At 46.4% G+C, this 20546-nt stretch overlaps 1 protein-coding gene across 1 annotated transcript in view; it reads left to right on the top strand.

Moving 5' to 3' along the window:
- The window catches only part of LOC124466113 (receptor tyrosine-protein kinase erbB-3-like), a 147506-nt gene that overhangs the window by 32896 nt on the left and 94064 nt on the right, over positions 1-20546 (top strand). The window contains 4 exon segments of the mRNA XM_047017791.1: positions 6847-7033; positions 7944-8069; positions 8203-8268; positions 8459-8542. Of these exon segments, the coding sequence (XP_046873747.1) occupies positions 6847-7033; positions 7944-8069; positions 8203-8268; positions 8459-8542 (463 nt within the window).

Below are 20546 nucleotides of genomic sequence, written 5' to 3'. Positions count from 1 at the left end.
GCCCGAGGACTCCTGGTCGCCGCCTCCTCCGCCCGAGGACTCCTGGTCGCCGCCTCCTCCGCCCGAGGACTTCTGGCCTCCTCCGCCCGAGGACTTCTGGCTGCTGCCTGCCGCGGTGCCCGCGCTCCCATGCGCCCCGGTGCCCGCGCTCCCATGCGCCCCGGTGCCCGCGCTCCCATGCGCCCCCTCGTCCGCGCTCCCATGCGCCCCCTCGTCCGCGCTCCCATGCGCCCCCTCGTCCGCGCTCCCAGGCGCCCCCTCGTCCGCGCTCCCAGGCGCCTCCTCGTCCGCGCTCCCAGGCGCCCCCGTGCCCGTGCTCCGGCGTCCGGGTCGCCCCCCGGACCTGCCCCGACCCTCTGCCCTGCCTCCGGGCCGCCCCCCGGACCTGCCCCGTACCTCTGCCCTGCCTCCGGGCCGCCCCCCGGACCTGCCTCGACCCCCTGCCTTGTGGGTCGTCGGGTGACGTCCCTTGAGAGGGGGGTACTGTCACGGCCACAGCCGTGCCCCCCTATTGTTTTTGGTTTTGCCCTGCCCTAGTGTTTCCCTGTCATTGTCGTCACCTGTCTCGTTCAGTTGTCGTTAGTTTCATTGTGTTCACCTGTGTGTTTGTTTCTGTGTATTTAGGTTCCTGCTTTGTGTCCAGTCTTTGTCTTAGCATTACCCTTTGTCCCTGCGTGTACCCTGTCTGTTTCCCGTTTTGAGCATTAAACCCTTTTGTTTTTGGACCATGCCTGCTGACTCTCCTGCGTTTGGGTCCTACCCCTCCACACGTCGTGACAATGAAAGTTTTTACGAAAAATCTAATCTGTTTTAAACTAACGTGAATAAACTATATTAACAACATTTAATGTATGTGTGACAACCATTTGCTAAACTTGCTACAACAGGGCAGGCAACTCAAGACAGTTCTCTCTGTGCTTATTCAATATAAGTCTATGGCTCATTTAGCTCCATGTAAATCGGCTATCGGCCAATGTGAACTTTTGTGCCCGTGCCCTGTTAGTATCCGCGAGCACATTTGCATGCAACTTTTATTGACGTAAGCAAATAAATGGGGTGCTCGTTTACCCATTTCGGATTGGTTTCAAACTTAGCAAAAATCGGGAAATTATTCTATGAAAAAGCTAGTAGTATGAGCCAGGTTCGAGAATCGAACAAAAATTATTGGGGGAGAGTTTTGTAAATGTTGACTGGAGTTAATAGAATAAAAACGACCGGAAGAGTCGGAAAACTAACCGTAAATGCAATACCACCTACATCCACCGGGGCCGTTGCTTCAAGCCAAAGGGCGAGGGGTGGGGGCTTGAATTAACCACAACTCCCAACTTTATCATGTTAAGTCAAAATTTGCAGTTGAAAATGTGTTTATAATATCTATTTTATATGTACACATCAAATGTGTTGCTTTTGTTCTGGCTTTTTACTTTCAGTACCTGCATGTGCTGATTTACTGAATGTAATCACTGCCAGTTTACACATTTGTTCTTTCATCACCATGTGAGTATGTTGGCCAGCTCATTTTGGTAGTGATGTCATCCTATAATGCACCCACACTAGTTCACTTTGCTCAGGTGCTTAAAGATCCTGTAAAGTGGAATTGAAAATGAGTTTTAAGTTCATTACACCACAGAACAGTGGCGGGCCGTCAGGGCCTGCAAGGCCTTCTCTGCTGGCCTAAACATACTAAAAAAATATGTAAATTAAATTATTACAATATGTTGTGGTTATATATTTTTTCTTCATAATTCCCCTGACCATCTTAATGTTGTTCCATAAATACACTGACATAGATAACAACAAATATTCTCCGTAGTCTGTTCTGTTCGTGTCGTGTTATATCCGCTTGGTTGAGCTGCTGACAGTGTTGTTTATCGTGGTAGAGTTTTTATCCAATCATAATTCAGCTAGCTTGTGTTGTCAGGTTCTATGAAATCTGCCTGAGGCCTTCAGAATCAAGAGAGCAGGCTCCCGTGCACTGTAAGTGAACAGAGACGGTCAATTGCGATAGCCAATCAGATCTTGAGTCTTCGACACCGAGGCCAGCTAGAAGGCCTTACCAGAGCCTGTTTAAGGAGAGCCTGCCCACCCTCTATTAAGCCCCATTGTACCGAATTTTGTTGCAGTTCCACCAAAGTTCCACTGGGAGTGATCGCGGTCGAGTGCAAAATGAATGGGAGTCTATGGAGCTAAACGGCTAAATTTGTCTCTTTCGCCTGATTGTTGTTGATAAATCTCAGATTTGATTGTAGTTTTTGCATGTTCAACATAGATTACAGGTCAAAAGTTGAATGAACGAGTACTTATGTCCTTTCGATATCTTACATGGTAAGTCGTTGTGGCCCATAACACGCTAGCATTCTGCTAATGAATGCTGATTGGTTAGTGAAGGACTGACTACGACCAGAGATCCCGCTTGATGGCATCCGAAGCAGAACCAGAATGTCAGAGCATTAGCAACATTAGTAAGCCAAAACTCTTTCTAGCATGTGTATTGACAGGGAGAGCCTAACCTGTCAGCTGTGTTGTCGATGCCTCGAGAGTAAAGTGGAAGTAACCAGAGCTTGCAGTCAAGCAGTAGCTCTGGTCGTACGATGTGTATGACGTCAATGCCATTTTCAAAGGCTTTTTAGAAATAGAAAGGCGACACCCAGTGGTGTGTTTTTTTTTTGCCTCCCCTTTCGATTTCAGAATTCAAATTACTAGACAAAAGAGTCTGATATGATATCCTGAGAAAAGTGGATTTTGAGGGGTATAGCTCCATAGACCTCCATTCATTCTTCACTCGACCGTTAGCGCCCTCATATGGAACTTGAGTGGAACTGCAACCAGTTCAGAACCCGGACGTTTCCTGAGAGTGGGAGTTCTCTCTTTATTAGACACTCTCTGGCCTTACGCTGAACTTTATGTACGCGTCCTGTGATTGGATAAGCACTCGTGAAAGCCTGAAAGAGGACAATACGTTTACAAAAGAGATCGATCCGTTCAACTGCTGTCGCTCATTGCTGTTTATTGCTGTGAGTTTAAAACAAATTTAAACCCACAATGGCTGAAGTAGAAGAAAAAAAAGCTTTCAGGAAAAGCTTGACCTTGTGAGAAGAGGTCGGCCAACCCCTATGCTAAGTAGCCTGTTGCTAAGTAGCCTGTCCCAGCAGGGAAAGGGGTTTGTCCGGCATTTTCAAGCTAGCAACTATGAACGGTACCCGTGGCTCACCGCTTTAGAGAAATGCTGCAAATTATACTGCTGGGAATGCTTGTTGCTTGGAACTGATCGATTTGGTGTTTGGAGCCACACTGGATTTGCCAACTTAGCTTCACAGCTCCACAACGAAAGGGTGAAAAAAAACAGGGAGATACGGGGGACACAACGAAAGGGTGAAAAAAAACAGGGAGATACGGGACACACACGATGAAACCCCCCAGTCCTCAAATAGAGGTAACTATGTGGAGCTTCTTTCTTTTCTTGCTGAACATGACCCAGACTTGCATTACCACCTGTCCACTAACAGGGTGTTTACTGGGACATCAAGCAAAATACAAAACAACCTCATTTATGCTATTGCTGAAGTGATGGGAGAGGAGATCAAAATGGAGATCAAAGAGGCCCCTTTTGTAGCTGTGATGGTTGACGAAACCACAGACGTGGGTAACATGGCACAGCTCGCACTCGTCCTGCGCTATGTGACGGCCACTGGTGTCAAGGAGCGTGTCGTCAAATATGTAGATGTAACCAGTGGCAAGCGGGCTGATGATCTTGCCGCTCTTATTTTCAATTTCTTCAAAGAATATGAATGTTGTCTGGACAAAGTTGTGGCACAGTGTTACGATGGCGCAGCAGTAATGGCATCTGGACTAAATGGAGTGCAGGCCAAAGTTAAGGAGAGGGCACCTATGGCCTTATTCATTCACTGTTATGCACATCGTCTTAATTTAGTTCTGACTCAAGGGGCCTCAAAGTTCAAACAGTGCAAGGTCTTTTTTGCCAACCTGAATGGCCTAGCTGCGTTCTTCTCCAGATCCCCGAAACGCACTCGATTACTGGATGACTTGTGCAAACGGCGTCTTCCTCACGTTGCGCCAACGCGGTGGCAATATACATCAAGATTGGTGAATGCAGTCTTTGAGAAGAGAGTTGCGTTGAAGGAGTTGTTTGATCAAATCTTGGAACACCATGATGAGTATGACGAGGACACTGTGCATTGTGCAGATGGATTTAATGCACGTCTGGATGATTTAGATTTTTGTTTTTTGCTTAACACATTCAATGGGATTTTTGAGTATGCTGATGTGTTTTTTGGAATACTGCAGACAAAGTCATTGGATGTACAATTCTGCATGGCAAGGGTGAACGAGTTTTGTGACACAGCGAGCTAGGGACAAATTCAGTGAGATTTATGAAGAAACAGTGAGCATCTCGGGTGGTCCAAGCTGGCGCAGAGGTCAGGGCGCGGCGCAAGGCGACCTGCGTGCATACTACCAACAACTTCACATCAGCATTCTGGACAACATTCTTTCCCAGATACGGAATCGATTTCACGACCACGAAATGTTGATGTTTCTCTCCCTTCTCGACCCCCAACACTTTCAGACATACAGGAAAAAATTCCCGCAAACAGCTTTCTCCAGCCTAACACAGAGCCACGGAACACTGTTTGACCTTCCCCGACTTAAAACAGAACTGACTGTGATGTATGCCATGACTGATTTCGAAGGGAAAAGTCCCGCTGATCTCCATCATTTTCTTTGGAGCAAAAATCTGAGTGAGAGTATGGGACAACTTTATGCACTGGCCTGTTTGGCTGTGACTATCCCTGTGTCCACTGCTTCTGTTGAGCGGACATTCTCGGCATTAAAGCGAATTAAAACTTATGCCAGAAACACGACCGGACAGACACGACTCTCAGCATTAGCCACCATGTCAATAGAAAAGAACCTTTTGATGGAACTGAAACGCACAGATAAACTTTACAGCAGGGCCATTGAAGTTTTTTTTTTAAGAAAGGAGGATGGATTTTATTTTCAAATCGGTGCTGTGGAGAAGATCCGTGTTGGTAAGTGCAAGCATTTAATTTTGTATTGACTTCACTCACAGGTCACAGCTGCGCCAACATGTTCAATTGTTTCAAATATTCTCAAAAACAGATGCAAATACTTAGATTTTTAATGAATAGTTTGTTTCGTTATCGTCTCGCTGGTGACTTATGTGAAACGGCGATTATGCGCAGTTTATTCGACAGACTTGTTTAAGCTCACATTGCGTACTTTTGGTGGACTTTAGTGGACAAACTTTGTTGACTCATCTCTTATAATCGCCTTTTATTTTTGAGTTTTGACAGTATCCGTGATCTTAGTTTCCTACTCTTAATTGTGAATGCAAGCTTTTTGATTTTCAATGCTCCGGAAATTAAGTGTTGCACGACTAGCCTATATTAAGGTGATGTAATGCGTAAGTGTGATTCTTTATGGATTCTCCAGCCGTGGTGTCAAATTGATGCTATTGTGAGGTGTATTAGTTTAGGTAGGACTAAGTATGACGTCACTGAAGGCCTAGGCGTAAAATGCACAGCCCGCCACTGCCACAGAAGAATGTGTTGTTTACTACCCATCCAAATTCGAATAAAAAAAAACCACTGACAAGTATATTAAATTAGGCTTTGAAATCGTGAGAAAATCAGCAGTCTTCTCTGCTTGAGACTGGGGGGGCATATCGCCTGAAGGAGCTGAAGCTCCGCCACCTCGAATTTATTATATTTAGCAACAACAGCAACACTAGCTAAATCAATTGCAGATATCAGAACAGACCTACCTGCAGTCTCTGAGTGTTTTAAGTGTTAATTACTCTGTCTTTGCATCGTACCAGCTGAGTTACAGAATGCAACCGGCTGTGACGTAGATCGGTCGGGTTTTGGCTCCGCCTATACAAAACCTGGGCTGAAAACGGAAGAGAAACTGTTCAACGGTCTAACTCCACATTTCAGGCCACGTTTACACATAGCAGGGTATTTACAGAAACCAATATTTCTGCCCCTCCGTTTAAAAAAATTACGTTGTACACACAAGTACGTTTTCAAAAATGTTTCTGTTTACATGAACCCGCATATACGCCCCCGAGTGCCATCATAACTATGCCAAACCGCGGTAGTGTAATGTGAAGGATAAAGCCATGCAAACCAATTAGAATTTTCAAAATCAACAACTACGAATAACACGACCGACTTCCTTTACCTTTCAGGCGCGAAGTTCATTTGTTTGAATGATTCACAAATTCGATGCATAAATGTAGGCTATTTCGTGATTCAGAAATGTAACGCAATTCACAAATAAATGACCCCATTATGCCAGTTGTGTTCGACTGTCGGCACCGGTGGTCAGCCGGCTGCGTTGAAGCTGAGAAAGCCATTGGCTGCTTCAAGTCAGCCGGGCTGCAGGCGGCTGCAGGCGACGCTGGCGCTGCATGAAGTCGAACGCACCCATTACTATTAACAGGACGCTCACATGACGTGATGCTTTTTTAGTCCCATACTGTGAGGTTTGAGAACCTATAGCTCCGTTTAAGCTAGTGCACACGCAAACACAAAAACTGAGTTTTCAGAAATCTCCACTTTGGCCGGAGTTTTTAGAAATGATCGTTTTCTGTGATAAAATCTCAGTTTTCGTGTAAATGAAAGGCCAAACCGCATGAAAATATGCGTTTTTCTTCTGGGTAAACGGGGCCTCAGTACGACAAAGTTTTCGCGCTTTGCAAATGCTTTCAGGAACTCATTTCACACTTATATAATGTGAGATGCAAATCATGGAATTTGCTTTACAGGATCTTTAACATGCTTTGTCACTCACATGTTCTTTCAGACCATCAGAGAGGTGACAGGCTACATCCTGATCGCCATGAACCACTTCCGCCGGTTGCCACTGGAGCATCTGCGTGTCATCAGGGGAAACACACTCTATGACAGCAGCTTCGCCCTCTCTGTCCTCTTAAACTACCCCAAGGAGGGTTCCAATGGCCTGCAGCACCTAGGCCTCACACACTTGACCGGTGAGGAGAGGAGAAAGGGCTGCGGAGGAGGGCAGATGTTGGTGGCATGGGTTGAAGTTTAGGAGTGGGAGAGGGGAGGAAGAAATAGATTACAGAATGTGGAATAAAGAAGTGAGCCAGATAAGAAAGGAAGTGAGGGTCAAATTGGGAGGGGGCCAGAGAGGGAGAGAAAGACTAAAGGAGAGAAAGAGAGAGAGCGAGAAACCTTTTTTATAATGGGTGGATGGAGAAGAAACAAAGGGGATGAAGTAAAAAAATATATATTTGGGGACAAATTGTGAAGGATGAAAGAGCTTTGAAGAAATGATCAGTAAACAGAGATTGTATGAACAAATTGGTTTGCACTGCTAATAGTACGGTATATTTCAAGTGTTTATCTGCTACAGAAATCAGTGTTGTTTTTTTTCCATTAAGTTTTATTTTCCATTGAAGAGATTACTTTAGAAGCTGTTATGTCAAGGAGTGTGTGGGGGACCACAGTAATCTCTCCTTCCTGCTACACCACACCCTTAGTAGATGCAGACGTGTGTACTGTGGAGATAGAATATGGAGTTGATTGTTAAAGGGAGATTGATGGTTATTCCATGACTAATCCATGTTCTGTGAAAGCCCTCCTGCCAGCACAGATGATTTGATCTGTATTCAGATATGTTTGTGTGCGTGAGGTCATGTTTGCTTGTAGTTTCTGTTACACAACCTCCAGCATTCTCGAGAAGAGCAGGTTTCTCTAACATGTTTTAATTTTTAGTTTATTTTGAATGCGTGCATGTAACCTGTGTAATGTCTCAGTGTGCAGTGTCTGGCTGCTAACAGATCATCACACAAACCCTCACACACACACATATTCGCCATCCAACTGTCTCTCTTACACCCCCACATACTCTTGCACTCTTTCTCTTGTTTTCCTCAGAAATTCTGGAGGGTGGTGTACAGATCATCAACAACAGGTTTCTTACTCATGGTCCATGGGTGAACTGGCATGATGTTGTCAGAAACGCCAGTGGCCCCATAGACATTCAAGACAATGGAGAAAAAGGTGGGCATGGAGGTATGCTGTATGTATATGGTGAATACTATTATGGGTTGCTGTCCAAATATTGAAGAGGATGGAGTTCTGCTAGAGGGTATAACTGCATAAAATATTATTTATTTCATGCACACATCCTCAGGATTATGTCACCCTTCCTGTATGGAGCATTGTTGTTGGGGACCTGATGAAGACCAGTGCCAGACCTGTGAGTTTGCCCTCTTATTATGACCATGTTCTTTATCTCTCTCTTTCTCACTTACTCAAATATTCTGTCTCTGGAAACAGATTACATGTTTTTCCTTCCACATTTTCTTTCATGGCTTTTGACTTTTAGTCGTACAGTTAACCTCTTTCTCTCTCAACCCTATGTGTGTGTGTTCATGTGTGTCTCACAGTGACAAAGACGGTGTGTGCCCCCCAGTGTAATGGTCGCTGCTTTGGGACGAGCCCCAGGGACTGCTGTCACATAGAATGTGCAGGGGGTGATGAAGAGAATTACGTCACCCTGCTGAAAATGATGGAGATGGGTTACATTTATGGAACTATCTAATTGAAAAGTGAATGTCTCAATTATTTACTTATATTATACTCGAAGTTGTATTATGGGAAATGTGATGCTAAGCTCTGACTGAGTAAAAACAATAGAGGTGTGAAACGTTGGTTTTAGCAAAGGAAGATAGGGAAGTACCACTCTAAGGAATGCAGAGGCCTAGCCGTAAATTAGAACGTACACATAAGGCCAAGCTGCAGGAAAACTCCTCCAAACCAAGATAAGTGTGCACCCAACACGAGCCTGGACATGGTCAGATTTATGCAAGGACAGAGAAGCCAACGTGACCCAGCTTCTGTAATCAGAAACCCTAGTATAGGGGCCAATTGGGTGACAAAGCGTAGAAATGGTCATCAACAGAAAGGTACCAATAATGTGAGGATGCATAATGTATCTGTGACCAACTGTATTGTACCAATAGCAAAAAATGACACAAATAATAGGCAGAAAATACAGTATAAAAGGGACTGTCCGGAGAGAAACGGACAGTCTGCTCTTGGGAGCTTACTCACTTGGATACCTTTTTTTACCCTGTGTTGGAATAAACCTTTGCATCAATACTCTGAGTTTCAGTGCATCTGTTGGGACTTAGCCTGATTTTTGACTGGTTTGGACTTAGAATAATTTTCAACGTTGGGACTTAGCCTGATTTTTGACGGGTCAACACTTAGAATAATTTTCATCGTTTGGACTTAGTTTATTTTTCACTTGTCTACACTTGGAATAATTTTCAACCTTTGGACTTAGTTTATTTTTGACTTGTACGGACTTAGGATTTTCCTCACTTCGACACTCTGATTTATTTTCACTATACACGGGAACTGGAATAATTATTTACGACATTTGGCGAGCCAGCCAGGAGGGAATTTACCGACGCTAAGCTAACGGGTCCCGGGAGGACGCACTTCGGAACACGCTTGGCCACAAAATTTACAAGGTAAGCAGACCATTTACTCTGCTAAATTTGAATGCGTGTCCGAGTGTGTCCGCCCAGGCCCGATACTGGTATAGTGTCATTTTTTCAAAAGAACCTAGTTTTTAAATTGGATTTATAAAATATATTAGTGCACTGCAACCACAGTTTTGATGCAAACGTACATGTATTTTTATATATTTTATTAATTTGTGATTTTTAATAATTGTAATAATTGTTGCCTATATGTTTTGCTATGGTGCGGAAAGAATGAATGACTAACATGGAACGTACATCTATCATTTGCTGGCTGATTGCATGCTTAGTATTTGCGGGATGTTTGCTTTGGCTTGCTTTGACGGCGAGACGTTGGCATTAATCGCTACGCTGTGAGTTATTTTTTGAGACTCTGTAGAGAGAACCCTGTGTCACCCTATATAAATTGTATTTTCTGTTTTAGTGTGTTTAGAATAATAGTAGTAAAACTGTAGTATGTGTGAATTCCTCCGCGCTAGTAAGCGAGGCAGTTATCCTTGGGGATAAGTAAATAACGAATGTGTGAAGTCCTCCGCGCTAGTAAGCGAGGCAGTTATCCTTGGGGATAAATAAATACAAGTGGCTCCCGGCTGGTCTAGGTCGAGAGAGCGGCTCCCGGCTGGTCTAAGTCGAGAGAGCGACTCCCTTCAGCTGGTCTAAGTTGGGGGAGAGACTCCCAGCTGGTTTAAGTTGGGAGAGCGCCTCCCATCTGGTCTAAGTTGGGAGAGCGACGCCCAACTGGTTTAAGTTGGCAGAGCTCCTGGCTGGTCTAAGTCAAGAGAGCGACTCCCTTCAGCTGGTCTAAATTGGGAGTGAGCCGGCGGTTTCCCTTGGGGGGAACGAAAGTACTTTGTAAAAAACTGCGTGGGTCGCTGGAGGGGCGACAGATAATAAAACTGGCCAGAACCAATGCTTGTAAATTTGCTTGTATATACTGCATGAGTAGATTTTAGACAAAAGTCATATAACGTGTTGTATAGCAGGTTGTTGAAATAGAGAGAAAAAGACAAAGTGACCTGCGCTTTGCACAGCATTATAATATAGGTAGACCGCTGTCAGGAAAGGGGAAGGTAGAGGCTTGATTATAAACCTGATTGGAGCTGACGAGAGGCAACTCAGAGTACCGCTCGGAGACTCCCCGAGGGAGACACGACCGGTAGACAGACGCTGTCCGTTTTCTCGGACGGGGCAGCGGGTGAACAGACAAAATTACAGATTTATGTAAATTGAGTTGAATATTGTTTCACATTTGACGTTATTCCGTAAGGATTTTGTAATTGTAGTTTTTCATTTAAAGTAATAGCAAACCATAGAGCATTTGGGGAATTTTCAGAAAGTTAAAATAAAAGTGTTATTGGTACTAAAAGGTAGAACAGCATATTTCTGATATACAACAGATACCTTTTGTTGCTAGAACATAAGTGTAATAACATGTGAAACGTAGAAAATAGGCTGATATATATTTTTCCCAGTGTTTGTGTCCAACCAAATTATGAATAATTAGCAAAAAAAAACAGCAAGCTGCCCTGCAGGTTAACATAGGTTTCCCCTTTAACCCGAAGAAGTGTATTTTACAGAGAAAAGCCTGTAAATCTCTGTGGATCTGCGGAGTCCGTTCGGCTTGAAAGAAAGCAGACTGCAAATCACCAGGGCACTCCAAACAGGAGACAGAGTGGGGTTTACAGGGAGAGAAGTCTGAAAGAATCGGTTAAAAAGCCACTCCATCTCTGCCCCAGACTGAACATCAAAGTTATAGATAAAGACAGGGAATGGGATTGTGAGAGCCGACGGAGAACTCTGTTTCAGTGTTTCATGAGTTTGAGAATACTAAGTTGTGGGACATATAAGTGGTGGTTCTCTGGAACAGTTGGAAACAGATATAGTTGTGTGGGAAGGTTGTCTGAACTTCGACGGATAACTCCCATCTGCGTAAGTTTCGCTCTTTGCGAAGGGACCCCTCCGCTCTCTCTCCCTCTCTCACTCGCTCTTGCCACCAAGCAAGTGGCCACGCCCATTTTGCTCTCACCAGCTCGAGTTGAGCCTCTCCTTCTTTTCTCTCTCCTCCCTCCCCTCTCACATCTCCTCTCTGCTCTTTCCTCCCTCCTCCCCCTCTCGCATCACCTCTCTCCTCTGTCCTCTCTCCTCACTCCTCTCCCACATCTCCTCTTTCCTCTCTCCTCTTTCCTCTCTCACATCTCCCCCCTCCCCTTTCCTCTCTCCTCTACCACCCTCTCTCCTGCATACACTCACACACACCTCTCACACAACATACACACTCACACATCCACACACATTCACACACTCTCACACACATACTCACTCCACATACCCTTTTTCTCTCACACACACACACACACACATACACACACTCACTCACAACCTCACACACTCACATATTCACACGCACACAGGTACACACACTCACACTCACTCACAACCTCACACACACACTCACATATTCACACGCACACCTACACAGACACATACACACACACGTCCACACACACCCCTCACCACACACACTCCTCTCCCTCATACACTCATACATACACATCCACACACACATGCGCACACAGATACACATACTCACACTCTCTTGCTCTCACATACACACATACACACACACACACTCATCCAGACACCCCTCACACGCACACACACGACACACCTACTCACACTCTCTCTCTCATATACACACATACCCACAACACACACGCACACAACACACACACACTTTCGTATACACACACTCACATATATATTCATACATTGACACCTACACACACCCCACACACAGGTACACACTTAGACTCTTGCTACCCGTCCTTCCGTTTCTTGTAGTTTCACACTAGGTTGTATTTGATTTACTGAGTGGCAAGAAGAGCAGTGTGCCATTTGCAAATAAATCACATACAGATGGTAAAGCTGGGAGGAAACACCAGAGGTCTGTGTGAAACTTTAACGACAGTCTGAAGTCAGAGGGACTGGTGTGAGTTACACAGAACAGCATTTGCAAAAAGTATTACTAAACGCATCAAAGACTCGGGAGTTCCGTGATATAGACGGCGTTCCATTCTTACACATTGGTTAACATAAAAGGGGTAAAAAGCCCACCAAATACATTTAAAGCTTGATTATAAAATTAAGCCCAGAAGACGGTTTTTCTCAGACGTGTCTTGAGCAACAAGCATTGCATTGTTTGTGTAACTGTAACAGTCTGGCCCAGCTCTTAGAGCGGACCACATTGGCAAATATACTGGTGATATCTGCCTTACAGTGTCGGGAGGGCAATAACAGGACGAGTTAGCCCCAGATCCATCACTCGGTGTCACTGTTATTCCCAGTAGGTTGAGCAGGGATCATATTACCAGACCTCCAAGATAAGATAGATCCGAGGAGCTGGTGCAGGACTCCAACTGAGCCGCAGAACACCAACTAGGACAGCCAATGAGCTATTTGATAGAGATAAATAAAATCAGGGAAACAGACGACCAACCGGAGCTTCCCGGGTCCTTGGCCAACAGAGCACAACAAATCTACATGGGGATCACTCACGGTAACAGTAGAGGGGGGGCCAGAGACAGCCAGTCGAAGGTCCCAATGGAGATAATAATAAAGCGCCACCCAGAGGACAAAAAATTAATTCAACAACTAATGAAGAAATGGCATGTTCGCAACCCACTTTGGCCGAAAGGTGGATCCTTTGATTGGGCGTGTTGTGAGGAGATGGAGGTCAATATCAAACACCATAAATCTGAAGACCACGGTGACAAGAGATTAGGCAGGAGGACGAGGGAAAGAATGGTGTTAAGCTGGTTTAAAATGCATGGACAAAAGCGCCAGCAGATGGCCAGAACAATGTGGAAAATACGAAGTAATGAAAAAGAAAAAACAGATGACGTGGCTACAGCAATGGAGACAGGGATAGAGAGAGTACAGGGTGAGGACCCCACCGCACCAGCATGGCCTTCGGAGCCGCCCCCATATCCTGACAACATGAATCCATTCAGAATGGGACAGTATCCACTCCTGAACATGGGCCCTGAGGAAGGAAAAGTAACAGGGCAACTACAGGGAGATTTCACTTTCAGTCTGAACAAAGCACCTGAAATCCACATTAGGCCAGTGCCTGAACTACCAGTCAAGTCAGGACAGCTGGTCGAAACTGACATGGGAAAAGAGGACGGGAAAACAACATGTGATAGTGAACGGTCCCAGGATAGTCGAGACAGAAGGGAGTACCAAGAGAAAGCGGCAGCCAAAGCAGAAGTGGCGCACCTGGCTGATAAACTGAATTACCTGGAAGAGGCAATAAAAGAATCCGATCAAGAGGGGCGGATATGGAGCCAACTTAAGAGAGCTGAATCACTGAGACAACGTGACCATCGAGGCATCCGACAGGAGGAGGGCGAGGAAATTTATCAAACACCTCCGAAACTAGAATCACTATATCTCTCATCAGGGGCACGGCCTAAACAAAAAAGCAGAGGGCAACCATCGGAGGAGTGGGCCCACCTCACACGGACATGTGAAGACTGGGAGCAGTCATTACGTAGGATGGATGACGAAATAACCAACCTGACGACAAAATTACGAGTCCACAGAGAAAAAACACCCACGCCCAGGCCAAGGCCTTATGACAGACCAAACAAGGATCCCCACAGCGCATGGCAACAGAACAACGACAGAGGGGCAATGCACTTAAGTCTGGAAGGGACCATAACTCCACAAGACAGAAGAGCTGCGGAAGTGGAGAAGGCTTTAGTCGACAGTCCACCGCCCAGACGACACCCACAGGGAGAGCAACAGCGGCGCTGGGTGAGAGATGGAGGAAGACTGGGGAGAAGATCCAGCCAAATGGACCACCCAGCCGAAGGGGGAATAGAAGACCTAGACGCACCAACCTCACTGTGCCCCCTGGTGTTGAAAGGAGCTGGACAAAATCCCATGTATGTGCCATGGTCATTCATGGACATGATCGGCCTAGCAGGGAGACTGCCCACACTCACGGATGGAGCAAATAAATGGATAACAGCACTGGAAGAGAGCACAGCAGGGGTGACTCTGGCTCTGGGAGATATAAAGGCTCTACTGATGCATACTGCCGGAAAACAAATAACAGAAGAAATCTTCCAGAGTGCACAACTGCCAATAGTGGTGTCCGGAAACCAAGTGGATGGTGTAGGGTTCGGAGGTCATCGCAACCAAGTATGGGCAGAGCTAAGGAAACACTACCCAGAGAAGATGGATCCCTCCAAGCTGGAGGGCGAAATGCTGAAAGACGACGAGTGTCCATCCAAGTTTCTGCATGTTTTCCAACGCAGATGGAGAGATGAGACAGGGAGTGCCTGGAACACGAACAACACCACACAGAGACTGTTTATGCTAATGGTGAAGAAGGCAATGCCACTGGAAGTACAGAAGTGTCTGGACGGTGTGGTGGGTCTGATGAAAATGGACTGGCCACTGTTCTCAGAACACATTGTCCATCACGTTGATAATAGCAGGAAAGATAAGCGGGAGGCGGAAGAACTAAACAAGCAACTTGTCAACAAGCTAGCGCAACTGCAGCTGGGAGAACTGTGTAAGCTGAAAAAAGACAAAGCCAAGACACAAGCCCCGGTTATAACAACACCACCCCAGGCTCCCGAGAACCCGACACTCCAGGCCCCAGTGATGTTCCAGCCACCACCCAAGCCACCTGTTGCAACAGGACCAGTACAGGCAGCAATAGTTAACCCTACAGCTCTGCCACCAATCCATGTGCACATTGGACCCCCAGATGGCATCTATCGATCCTGGAAGGGAAAAGGTGGACCTATGCAGCGAGGTGGGAACTCCCAGGGGGGAGGAGGACAAGGCCCACCCCCACAGCAGTGTGGACAAGCTCAGTCCAACCCCAACCAGTATGGACAAGCACAGTCCAACCCCAATCAGTATGGACAAGGCCCACCCCCACAGCAGTACGGACAAGCACAGTCCAACCCCAATCAGTATGGACAAACACAGTCCAACCCCAATCAGAACGGACAAGCGCAGTCCTACCCCAATCGCACTGACAATCAACAAGCTAATGTGTGCTGGGGATGTAAACAACCAGGACATATCAAAAGAGACTGTCCAACACAGTCTTGGGGACCAGCAGCGGACTGGCAATAGAGGTGCCCGGAGAAGCCTGAGGGGGAAACAATAATGTCACCAGTTATCTCACTACAACCACGAGAAGAACCCACCATACCAGTTACAGTGCAAGGACGAGAACATGCCTTCATGGTAGACACCGGAGCGACGTATTCATGCATTGGAAAAAACGGCTTCAATCTCCCCCTCTCCAGTTCATCCATCCGAACTGTAGGCTTTTCTGGGAAAACACAAGTAATACCACTTACGGAGCCACTCACGATGCAAATTGAAGGAAAAACTATTGTAGCGCCTCTACTGTACTCCGCACACACTCCCATCAATCTATTAGGAAGAGACATTCTCTGCATACTAAAAGCTAACATTGTGTGTACTCAACGCGGCCTGCAAATAGAGTTCCATGAAGGTCCCTCAGCAAACCAGATGATGCCAGTGATGGTTGGAAAGGAACTCCAAAATGGCTTAAGTCCATTAATGAATGTAACAGCACAAGATCATCACAGCCGGACACCACCGCTAGCGTACTGGCTACAATTGGCCCCACAAGAATCTTCACTAATCCAATTATGGGAAGAATGGGAACCGTGGGTCCAAGCATTGGTAGGGAAACCAAGACCACAACAGATGCCGCTCCACTGCACTCTTCTATATGACGAACATCAAAACTACACAGACTATGCCGACTGCTGGATGGAGCTGATCAATAAAAAACAATACTCCATCATCAGCCAGGATATTTTTGTAGGCCCTGAAGGAGCAGCTGCAGCCGTAACACTCCCACCAGAATTACGAGAATGGTATCATGTACAGAACTCAGCCCCGCATGTCCCATTGATGACAACTGAAGGACATCGATCTAGTGAGTTAGGACCAATGATAAAAGCAGCTTCACAAGTGTTAGACTGGAGGCCCACCAATAATAAGTACTTACACATATCTCCTGATGCCCGGTTTCATAGAATTTCAGCGAGAAATTACAACGTAGGGACAGCTGAGATAGTGGTTGTAAATGTAAAGACACCATCACATCAATGCCCATTGTCGGAACATGAAGATGTGTTAGGACAGGTGCCCCCATCCCTATGGTCAAAACATAAGACGGATGTGGGTTTTATACGGGCAGCAGACCCCATACACATAAAAGTGAAGAAGGGAGCAAGATTACCATACCAGAGGCAGTACCCACTCCGACAACACGCCATAGACGGGATTAGACCCACGATTAGGGGTTTAGTGGATGCGGGAGTCTTAATAGAGACAAAAAGTTCCTGTAATACACCCATCTTTCCAATAAAGAAGCCACATTCTAATGATTATCGGTTGGTACATGATCTGCGGGCTATTAACTCCATTGTGGACGTTCCAAAGGCAATTGTTCCCGATCCACATACACTACTTTCTAACATACCCCCAGGTACCAAATGGTACACCGTCATCAATCTGTGCTCTGCCTTTTTCTCAGTTCCCCTACACACTGATTCACAGTGCCTGTTTGCTTTCACCTTTGAAGGCAAACAAATGACTTATACTCGGTTACCCCAGGGATTCCTGGACAGCCCAGCTGTGTTTAATCGAGTGTTGGCCCAGGACCTGCAGAACCTGCACGTCACTAGTACCGTCTTGCAATATGTAGATGATATCCTTATTTGCAGTAGTTCAAAGGAGCAGTGTGAGAGAGACTCTGTCACCGTGTTAAACCAGCTGGCAGAAGGCGGTCATAAGGTCAGTAGAGATAAGTTGCAGTTCTGTCAGACGACAGTTGATTATTTGGGGAGACGACTTAGTGGGGATAAGAGGCAGATAGCTCTGTCACAGATAGAGGCTATAGCCAGAGCTCCGAAACCACAGACGGTAGGGCAAATGCTCACCTTGTTGGGAATGGCGGGATACAGTAGACCATGGATTTGTGACTATGCCCTCAAATCAGCGCCTCTGCGGGCCCTTATTAGGGCTGCGGGGCAGACCAGTAATGCTGCTGCTCTGCAGTGGACCGAAGAGGCGGAGGGCGCTTTCTTGGCCCTTAAAAGTGACATGCAATCCGCCCCAGCCCTTGGCAATCCGGATTACTCAAAACCATTTCACCTATATGTTGCAGAACGGTCTGGATATGCTACTGCTGTGTTGTTGCAGGACACGCCCATTGGGAAACAACCGTTAGCCTATTACAGTACAAAACTGGATAATGTAGAGGCAGGACTTCCACCCTGCTACCAGGGACTGGCAGCCGCTGTCTTTGCTTTCAAGAAGGCATCATCACTAACCATGGGACACCCAGTCACGTTATATACGTCCCATCAACTGTATGCCTTACTCACAAGTCCCCGGTTTGTGTTAACACAGGCCAGACGGACTGGCTACGAGGTGATACTGTCTGCACCAGAGCTTACCATTCAAAGGTGCAGCATAGTAAACCCAGCAACTAAGATGGTGTTACCTGTAGATGGGACACCACATGATTGTGTTCATGTAACTGATGTATTTATGCGGGCACGCGACGACTTGCACAATGAGCCCATCGTAGCAGACCTCACATTGTTTGTGGATGGATCTTGCTTTAGGGATGCTGTAGGTAACCATGCAGGTTACAGCGTGGTGCAGCTTAAGGATGACACCACATTTGACATACTCCAATCTGTAAAAGTGGACCAACCAAGTTCAGCCCAATTGGCTGAGATCAAGGCTCTTACAGCTGCATGTCAGGTGGCGTCGGGTAAGAGTCTTAATGTTTATACTGACTCTGCATATGCATATGGTGTGTGTCACGTGTATGGTAACATATGGAAACAGAGAGGTTTCCGCCGAGCGGATGGTACAACTATCAGCCACGGAAGCTCCATTTCGCACCTTTTAGAAGCTATGCACGTTCCAACGGCCTTGGCCATTATTAAGTGCCCAGCCCACCAAAAGACAGATACTCTCATAGCCAAGGGTAACAATATGGCCGATGAGGCGGCCAGACAGGCAGCGACAGGGGCAGTAATGGGACCCGTACAGGTAGCTGAGGACCCTGCCCCTCTTACCACATTGTCTTCCCTTGTGTTAGCACAGGACGGAGTCAGTCCCCAGGAAAAGGACATGTGGGTGAGACGGGGGGCGATACAAACCACTCAAGACGGACCGCACAAAGGTCTATGGAGGAGCTGTCAGGGACATTTTGTCCTACCTAGTTCGTTGTTACGCTTTGCTGTTAGGAATGCGCATGGCGGCGACCATGGCGCAAGGGGGGAGACTATACGTCGTCTTCAGGCCGTATGGTGGTCCCCATACTTAGCAGCCACAGTTGATAGAGTGTTACACGAATGTGAGGTATGTGCACATTATAATGTTAGGAAAACACTTCCTGCCCCCATATCACACATCCCAACACCTGACGGACCATTTCGACATTTGATGATCGATTATGTTGACATGACGCAACGCATAGGAAGGCTGAGATACATCTTGGTAGTAATATGTCGATTCAGCAGATGGGTATAGGCGGTACCAACTGCAGGTCCAGACTCCCGATCAGTAGCAAAATTTCTGTGTAGAGAGGTCTTTCCGAGATTCGGAATCCCGGATAGCATAAGCTCAGACAATGGACCGCACTTTGTGGCTGAAACTTTTAAATTGGCATTGAAAATGCTAGGTATTAGACAAAGGTTTGGCTGTGTTTACCATCCCCAGTCACAAGGGACAGTCGAGAGGGCCAACGGTATCTTGAAAGCTAAGTTAGCAAAGATCATGGCCGATGGTAAGTTAAACTGGGTACAGGCTTTACCGCTGGCACTAATGGCAATGCGCTCAAGTACTAACCGCATGACATTTCTAACACCGCATGAGATGGCAACTGGAAGACCGCTTCCAGTTCCTTATTTGAGAGGACCCATTGCGGGTCCTCCCCTAGAAAAATTGGAAAGGGAGCTGCAAAGCTACCTACTACATTTAACACAAATACATAAGGAAGTGTTCTCACAGGTAAAAGGTGCTACAGAGCAAAGGGAAGCAGAGATCCCAGAGAACCTGCAGACGGTTGAGCCTGGAGATTGGGTCTACGTGAAGGTGTTCAAACGAAAGTGGAACGAGCCCAGACGGGAGAGTCCCTTCAGAGTCCGTCTAACGACCCACACAGCTCTAAAAGTCGACGTTAAGAAGTTTTGGTACCATTTAAATCACTGCTGCAGAGCAGAAGATCCAGAACAGACTGAGGCGATTAGGAATGAAGCAGCTCTACCGGAGACAACAGGGGCAGGTGTCACCGCCCCGCAGGGACTCCAGGATGGGGATGGACACTCCTCCCCGCAGGGACTCAGACGATCTCACAGACTGGTCCAGCAGAGAGTCACAAACAACAGCAACATTGTCAGCAGCTGCTCGCCAGTTAAGGGAGTACCAAAGCGAGGGTCAACGGGCAGTTAAGAATGTATCAAGGCGTGAAATCACCTTGAGACATGAGGAAAGAAACCCAGATTGTGCAGCCATGATACAGCTAGGGATAGGGATGATGCTTATAGGGACAGCCATAGTGTTGGCAGGTAATTTGATGTGGATGCTAGCACGCCCGAAACCCACCATGTATCCCCAACCTAACTCAACTCAACAGGTTTTACCCACCCCATATCACCAATATGACCCAACGCCACAACGGGAAGTGCCCATTAATGAGTCAAAAACATCTATGGATGATATACAGATGGCAAAATGTGCATTAGCTGTAGGAGTTATGGCAGCCAACCTAGGGTATATAACATTAGCAGAGGAAGTTAACTTAACATACAGCAACCCACCCAACCGACACGTGATAATAACAACCGGCCCCAGTAATGTATTAATCTACAGCTATTCCCCGAACCAAAGGTGCAGG

The sequence above is a fragment of the Hypomesus transpacificus genome, unplaced genomic scaffold (assembly GCF_021917145.1).
Source record: "Hypomesus transpacificus isolate Combined female unplaced genomic scaffold, fHypTra1 scaffold_65, whole genome shotgun sequence".
NCBI lineage: Eukaryota > Metazoa > Chordata > Actinopteri > Osmeriformes > Osmeridae > Hypomesus > Hypomesus transpacificus.
This window is presented reverse-complemented; position numbering and strand designations above follow the sequence as displayed.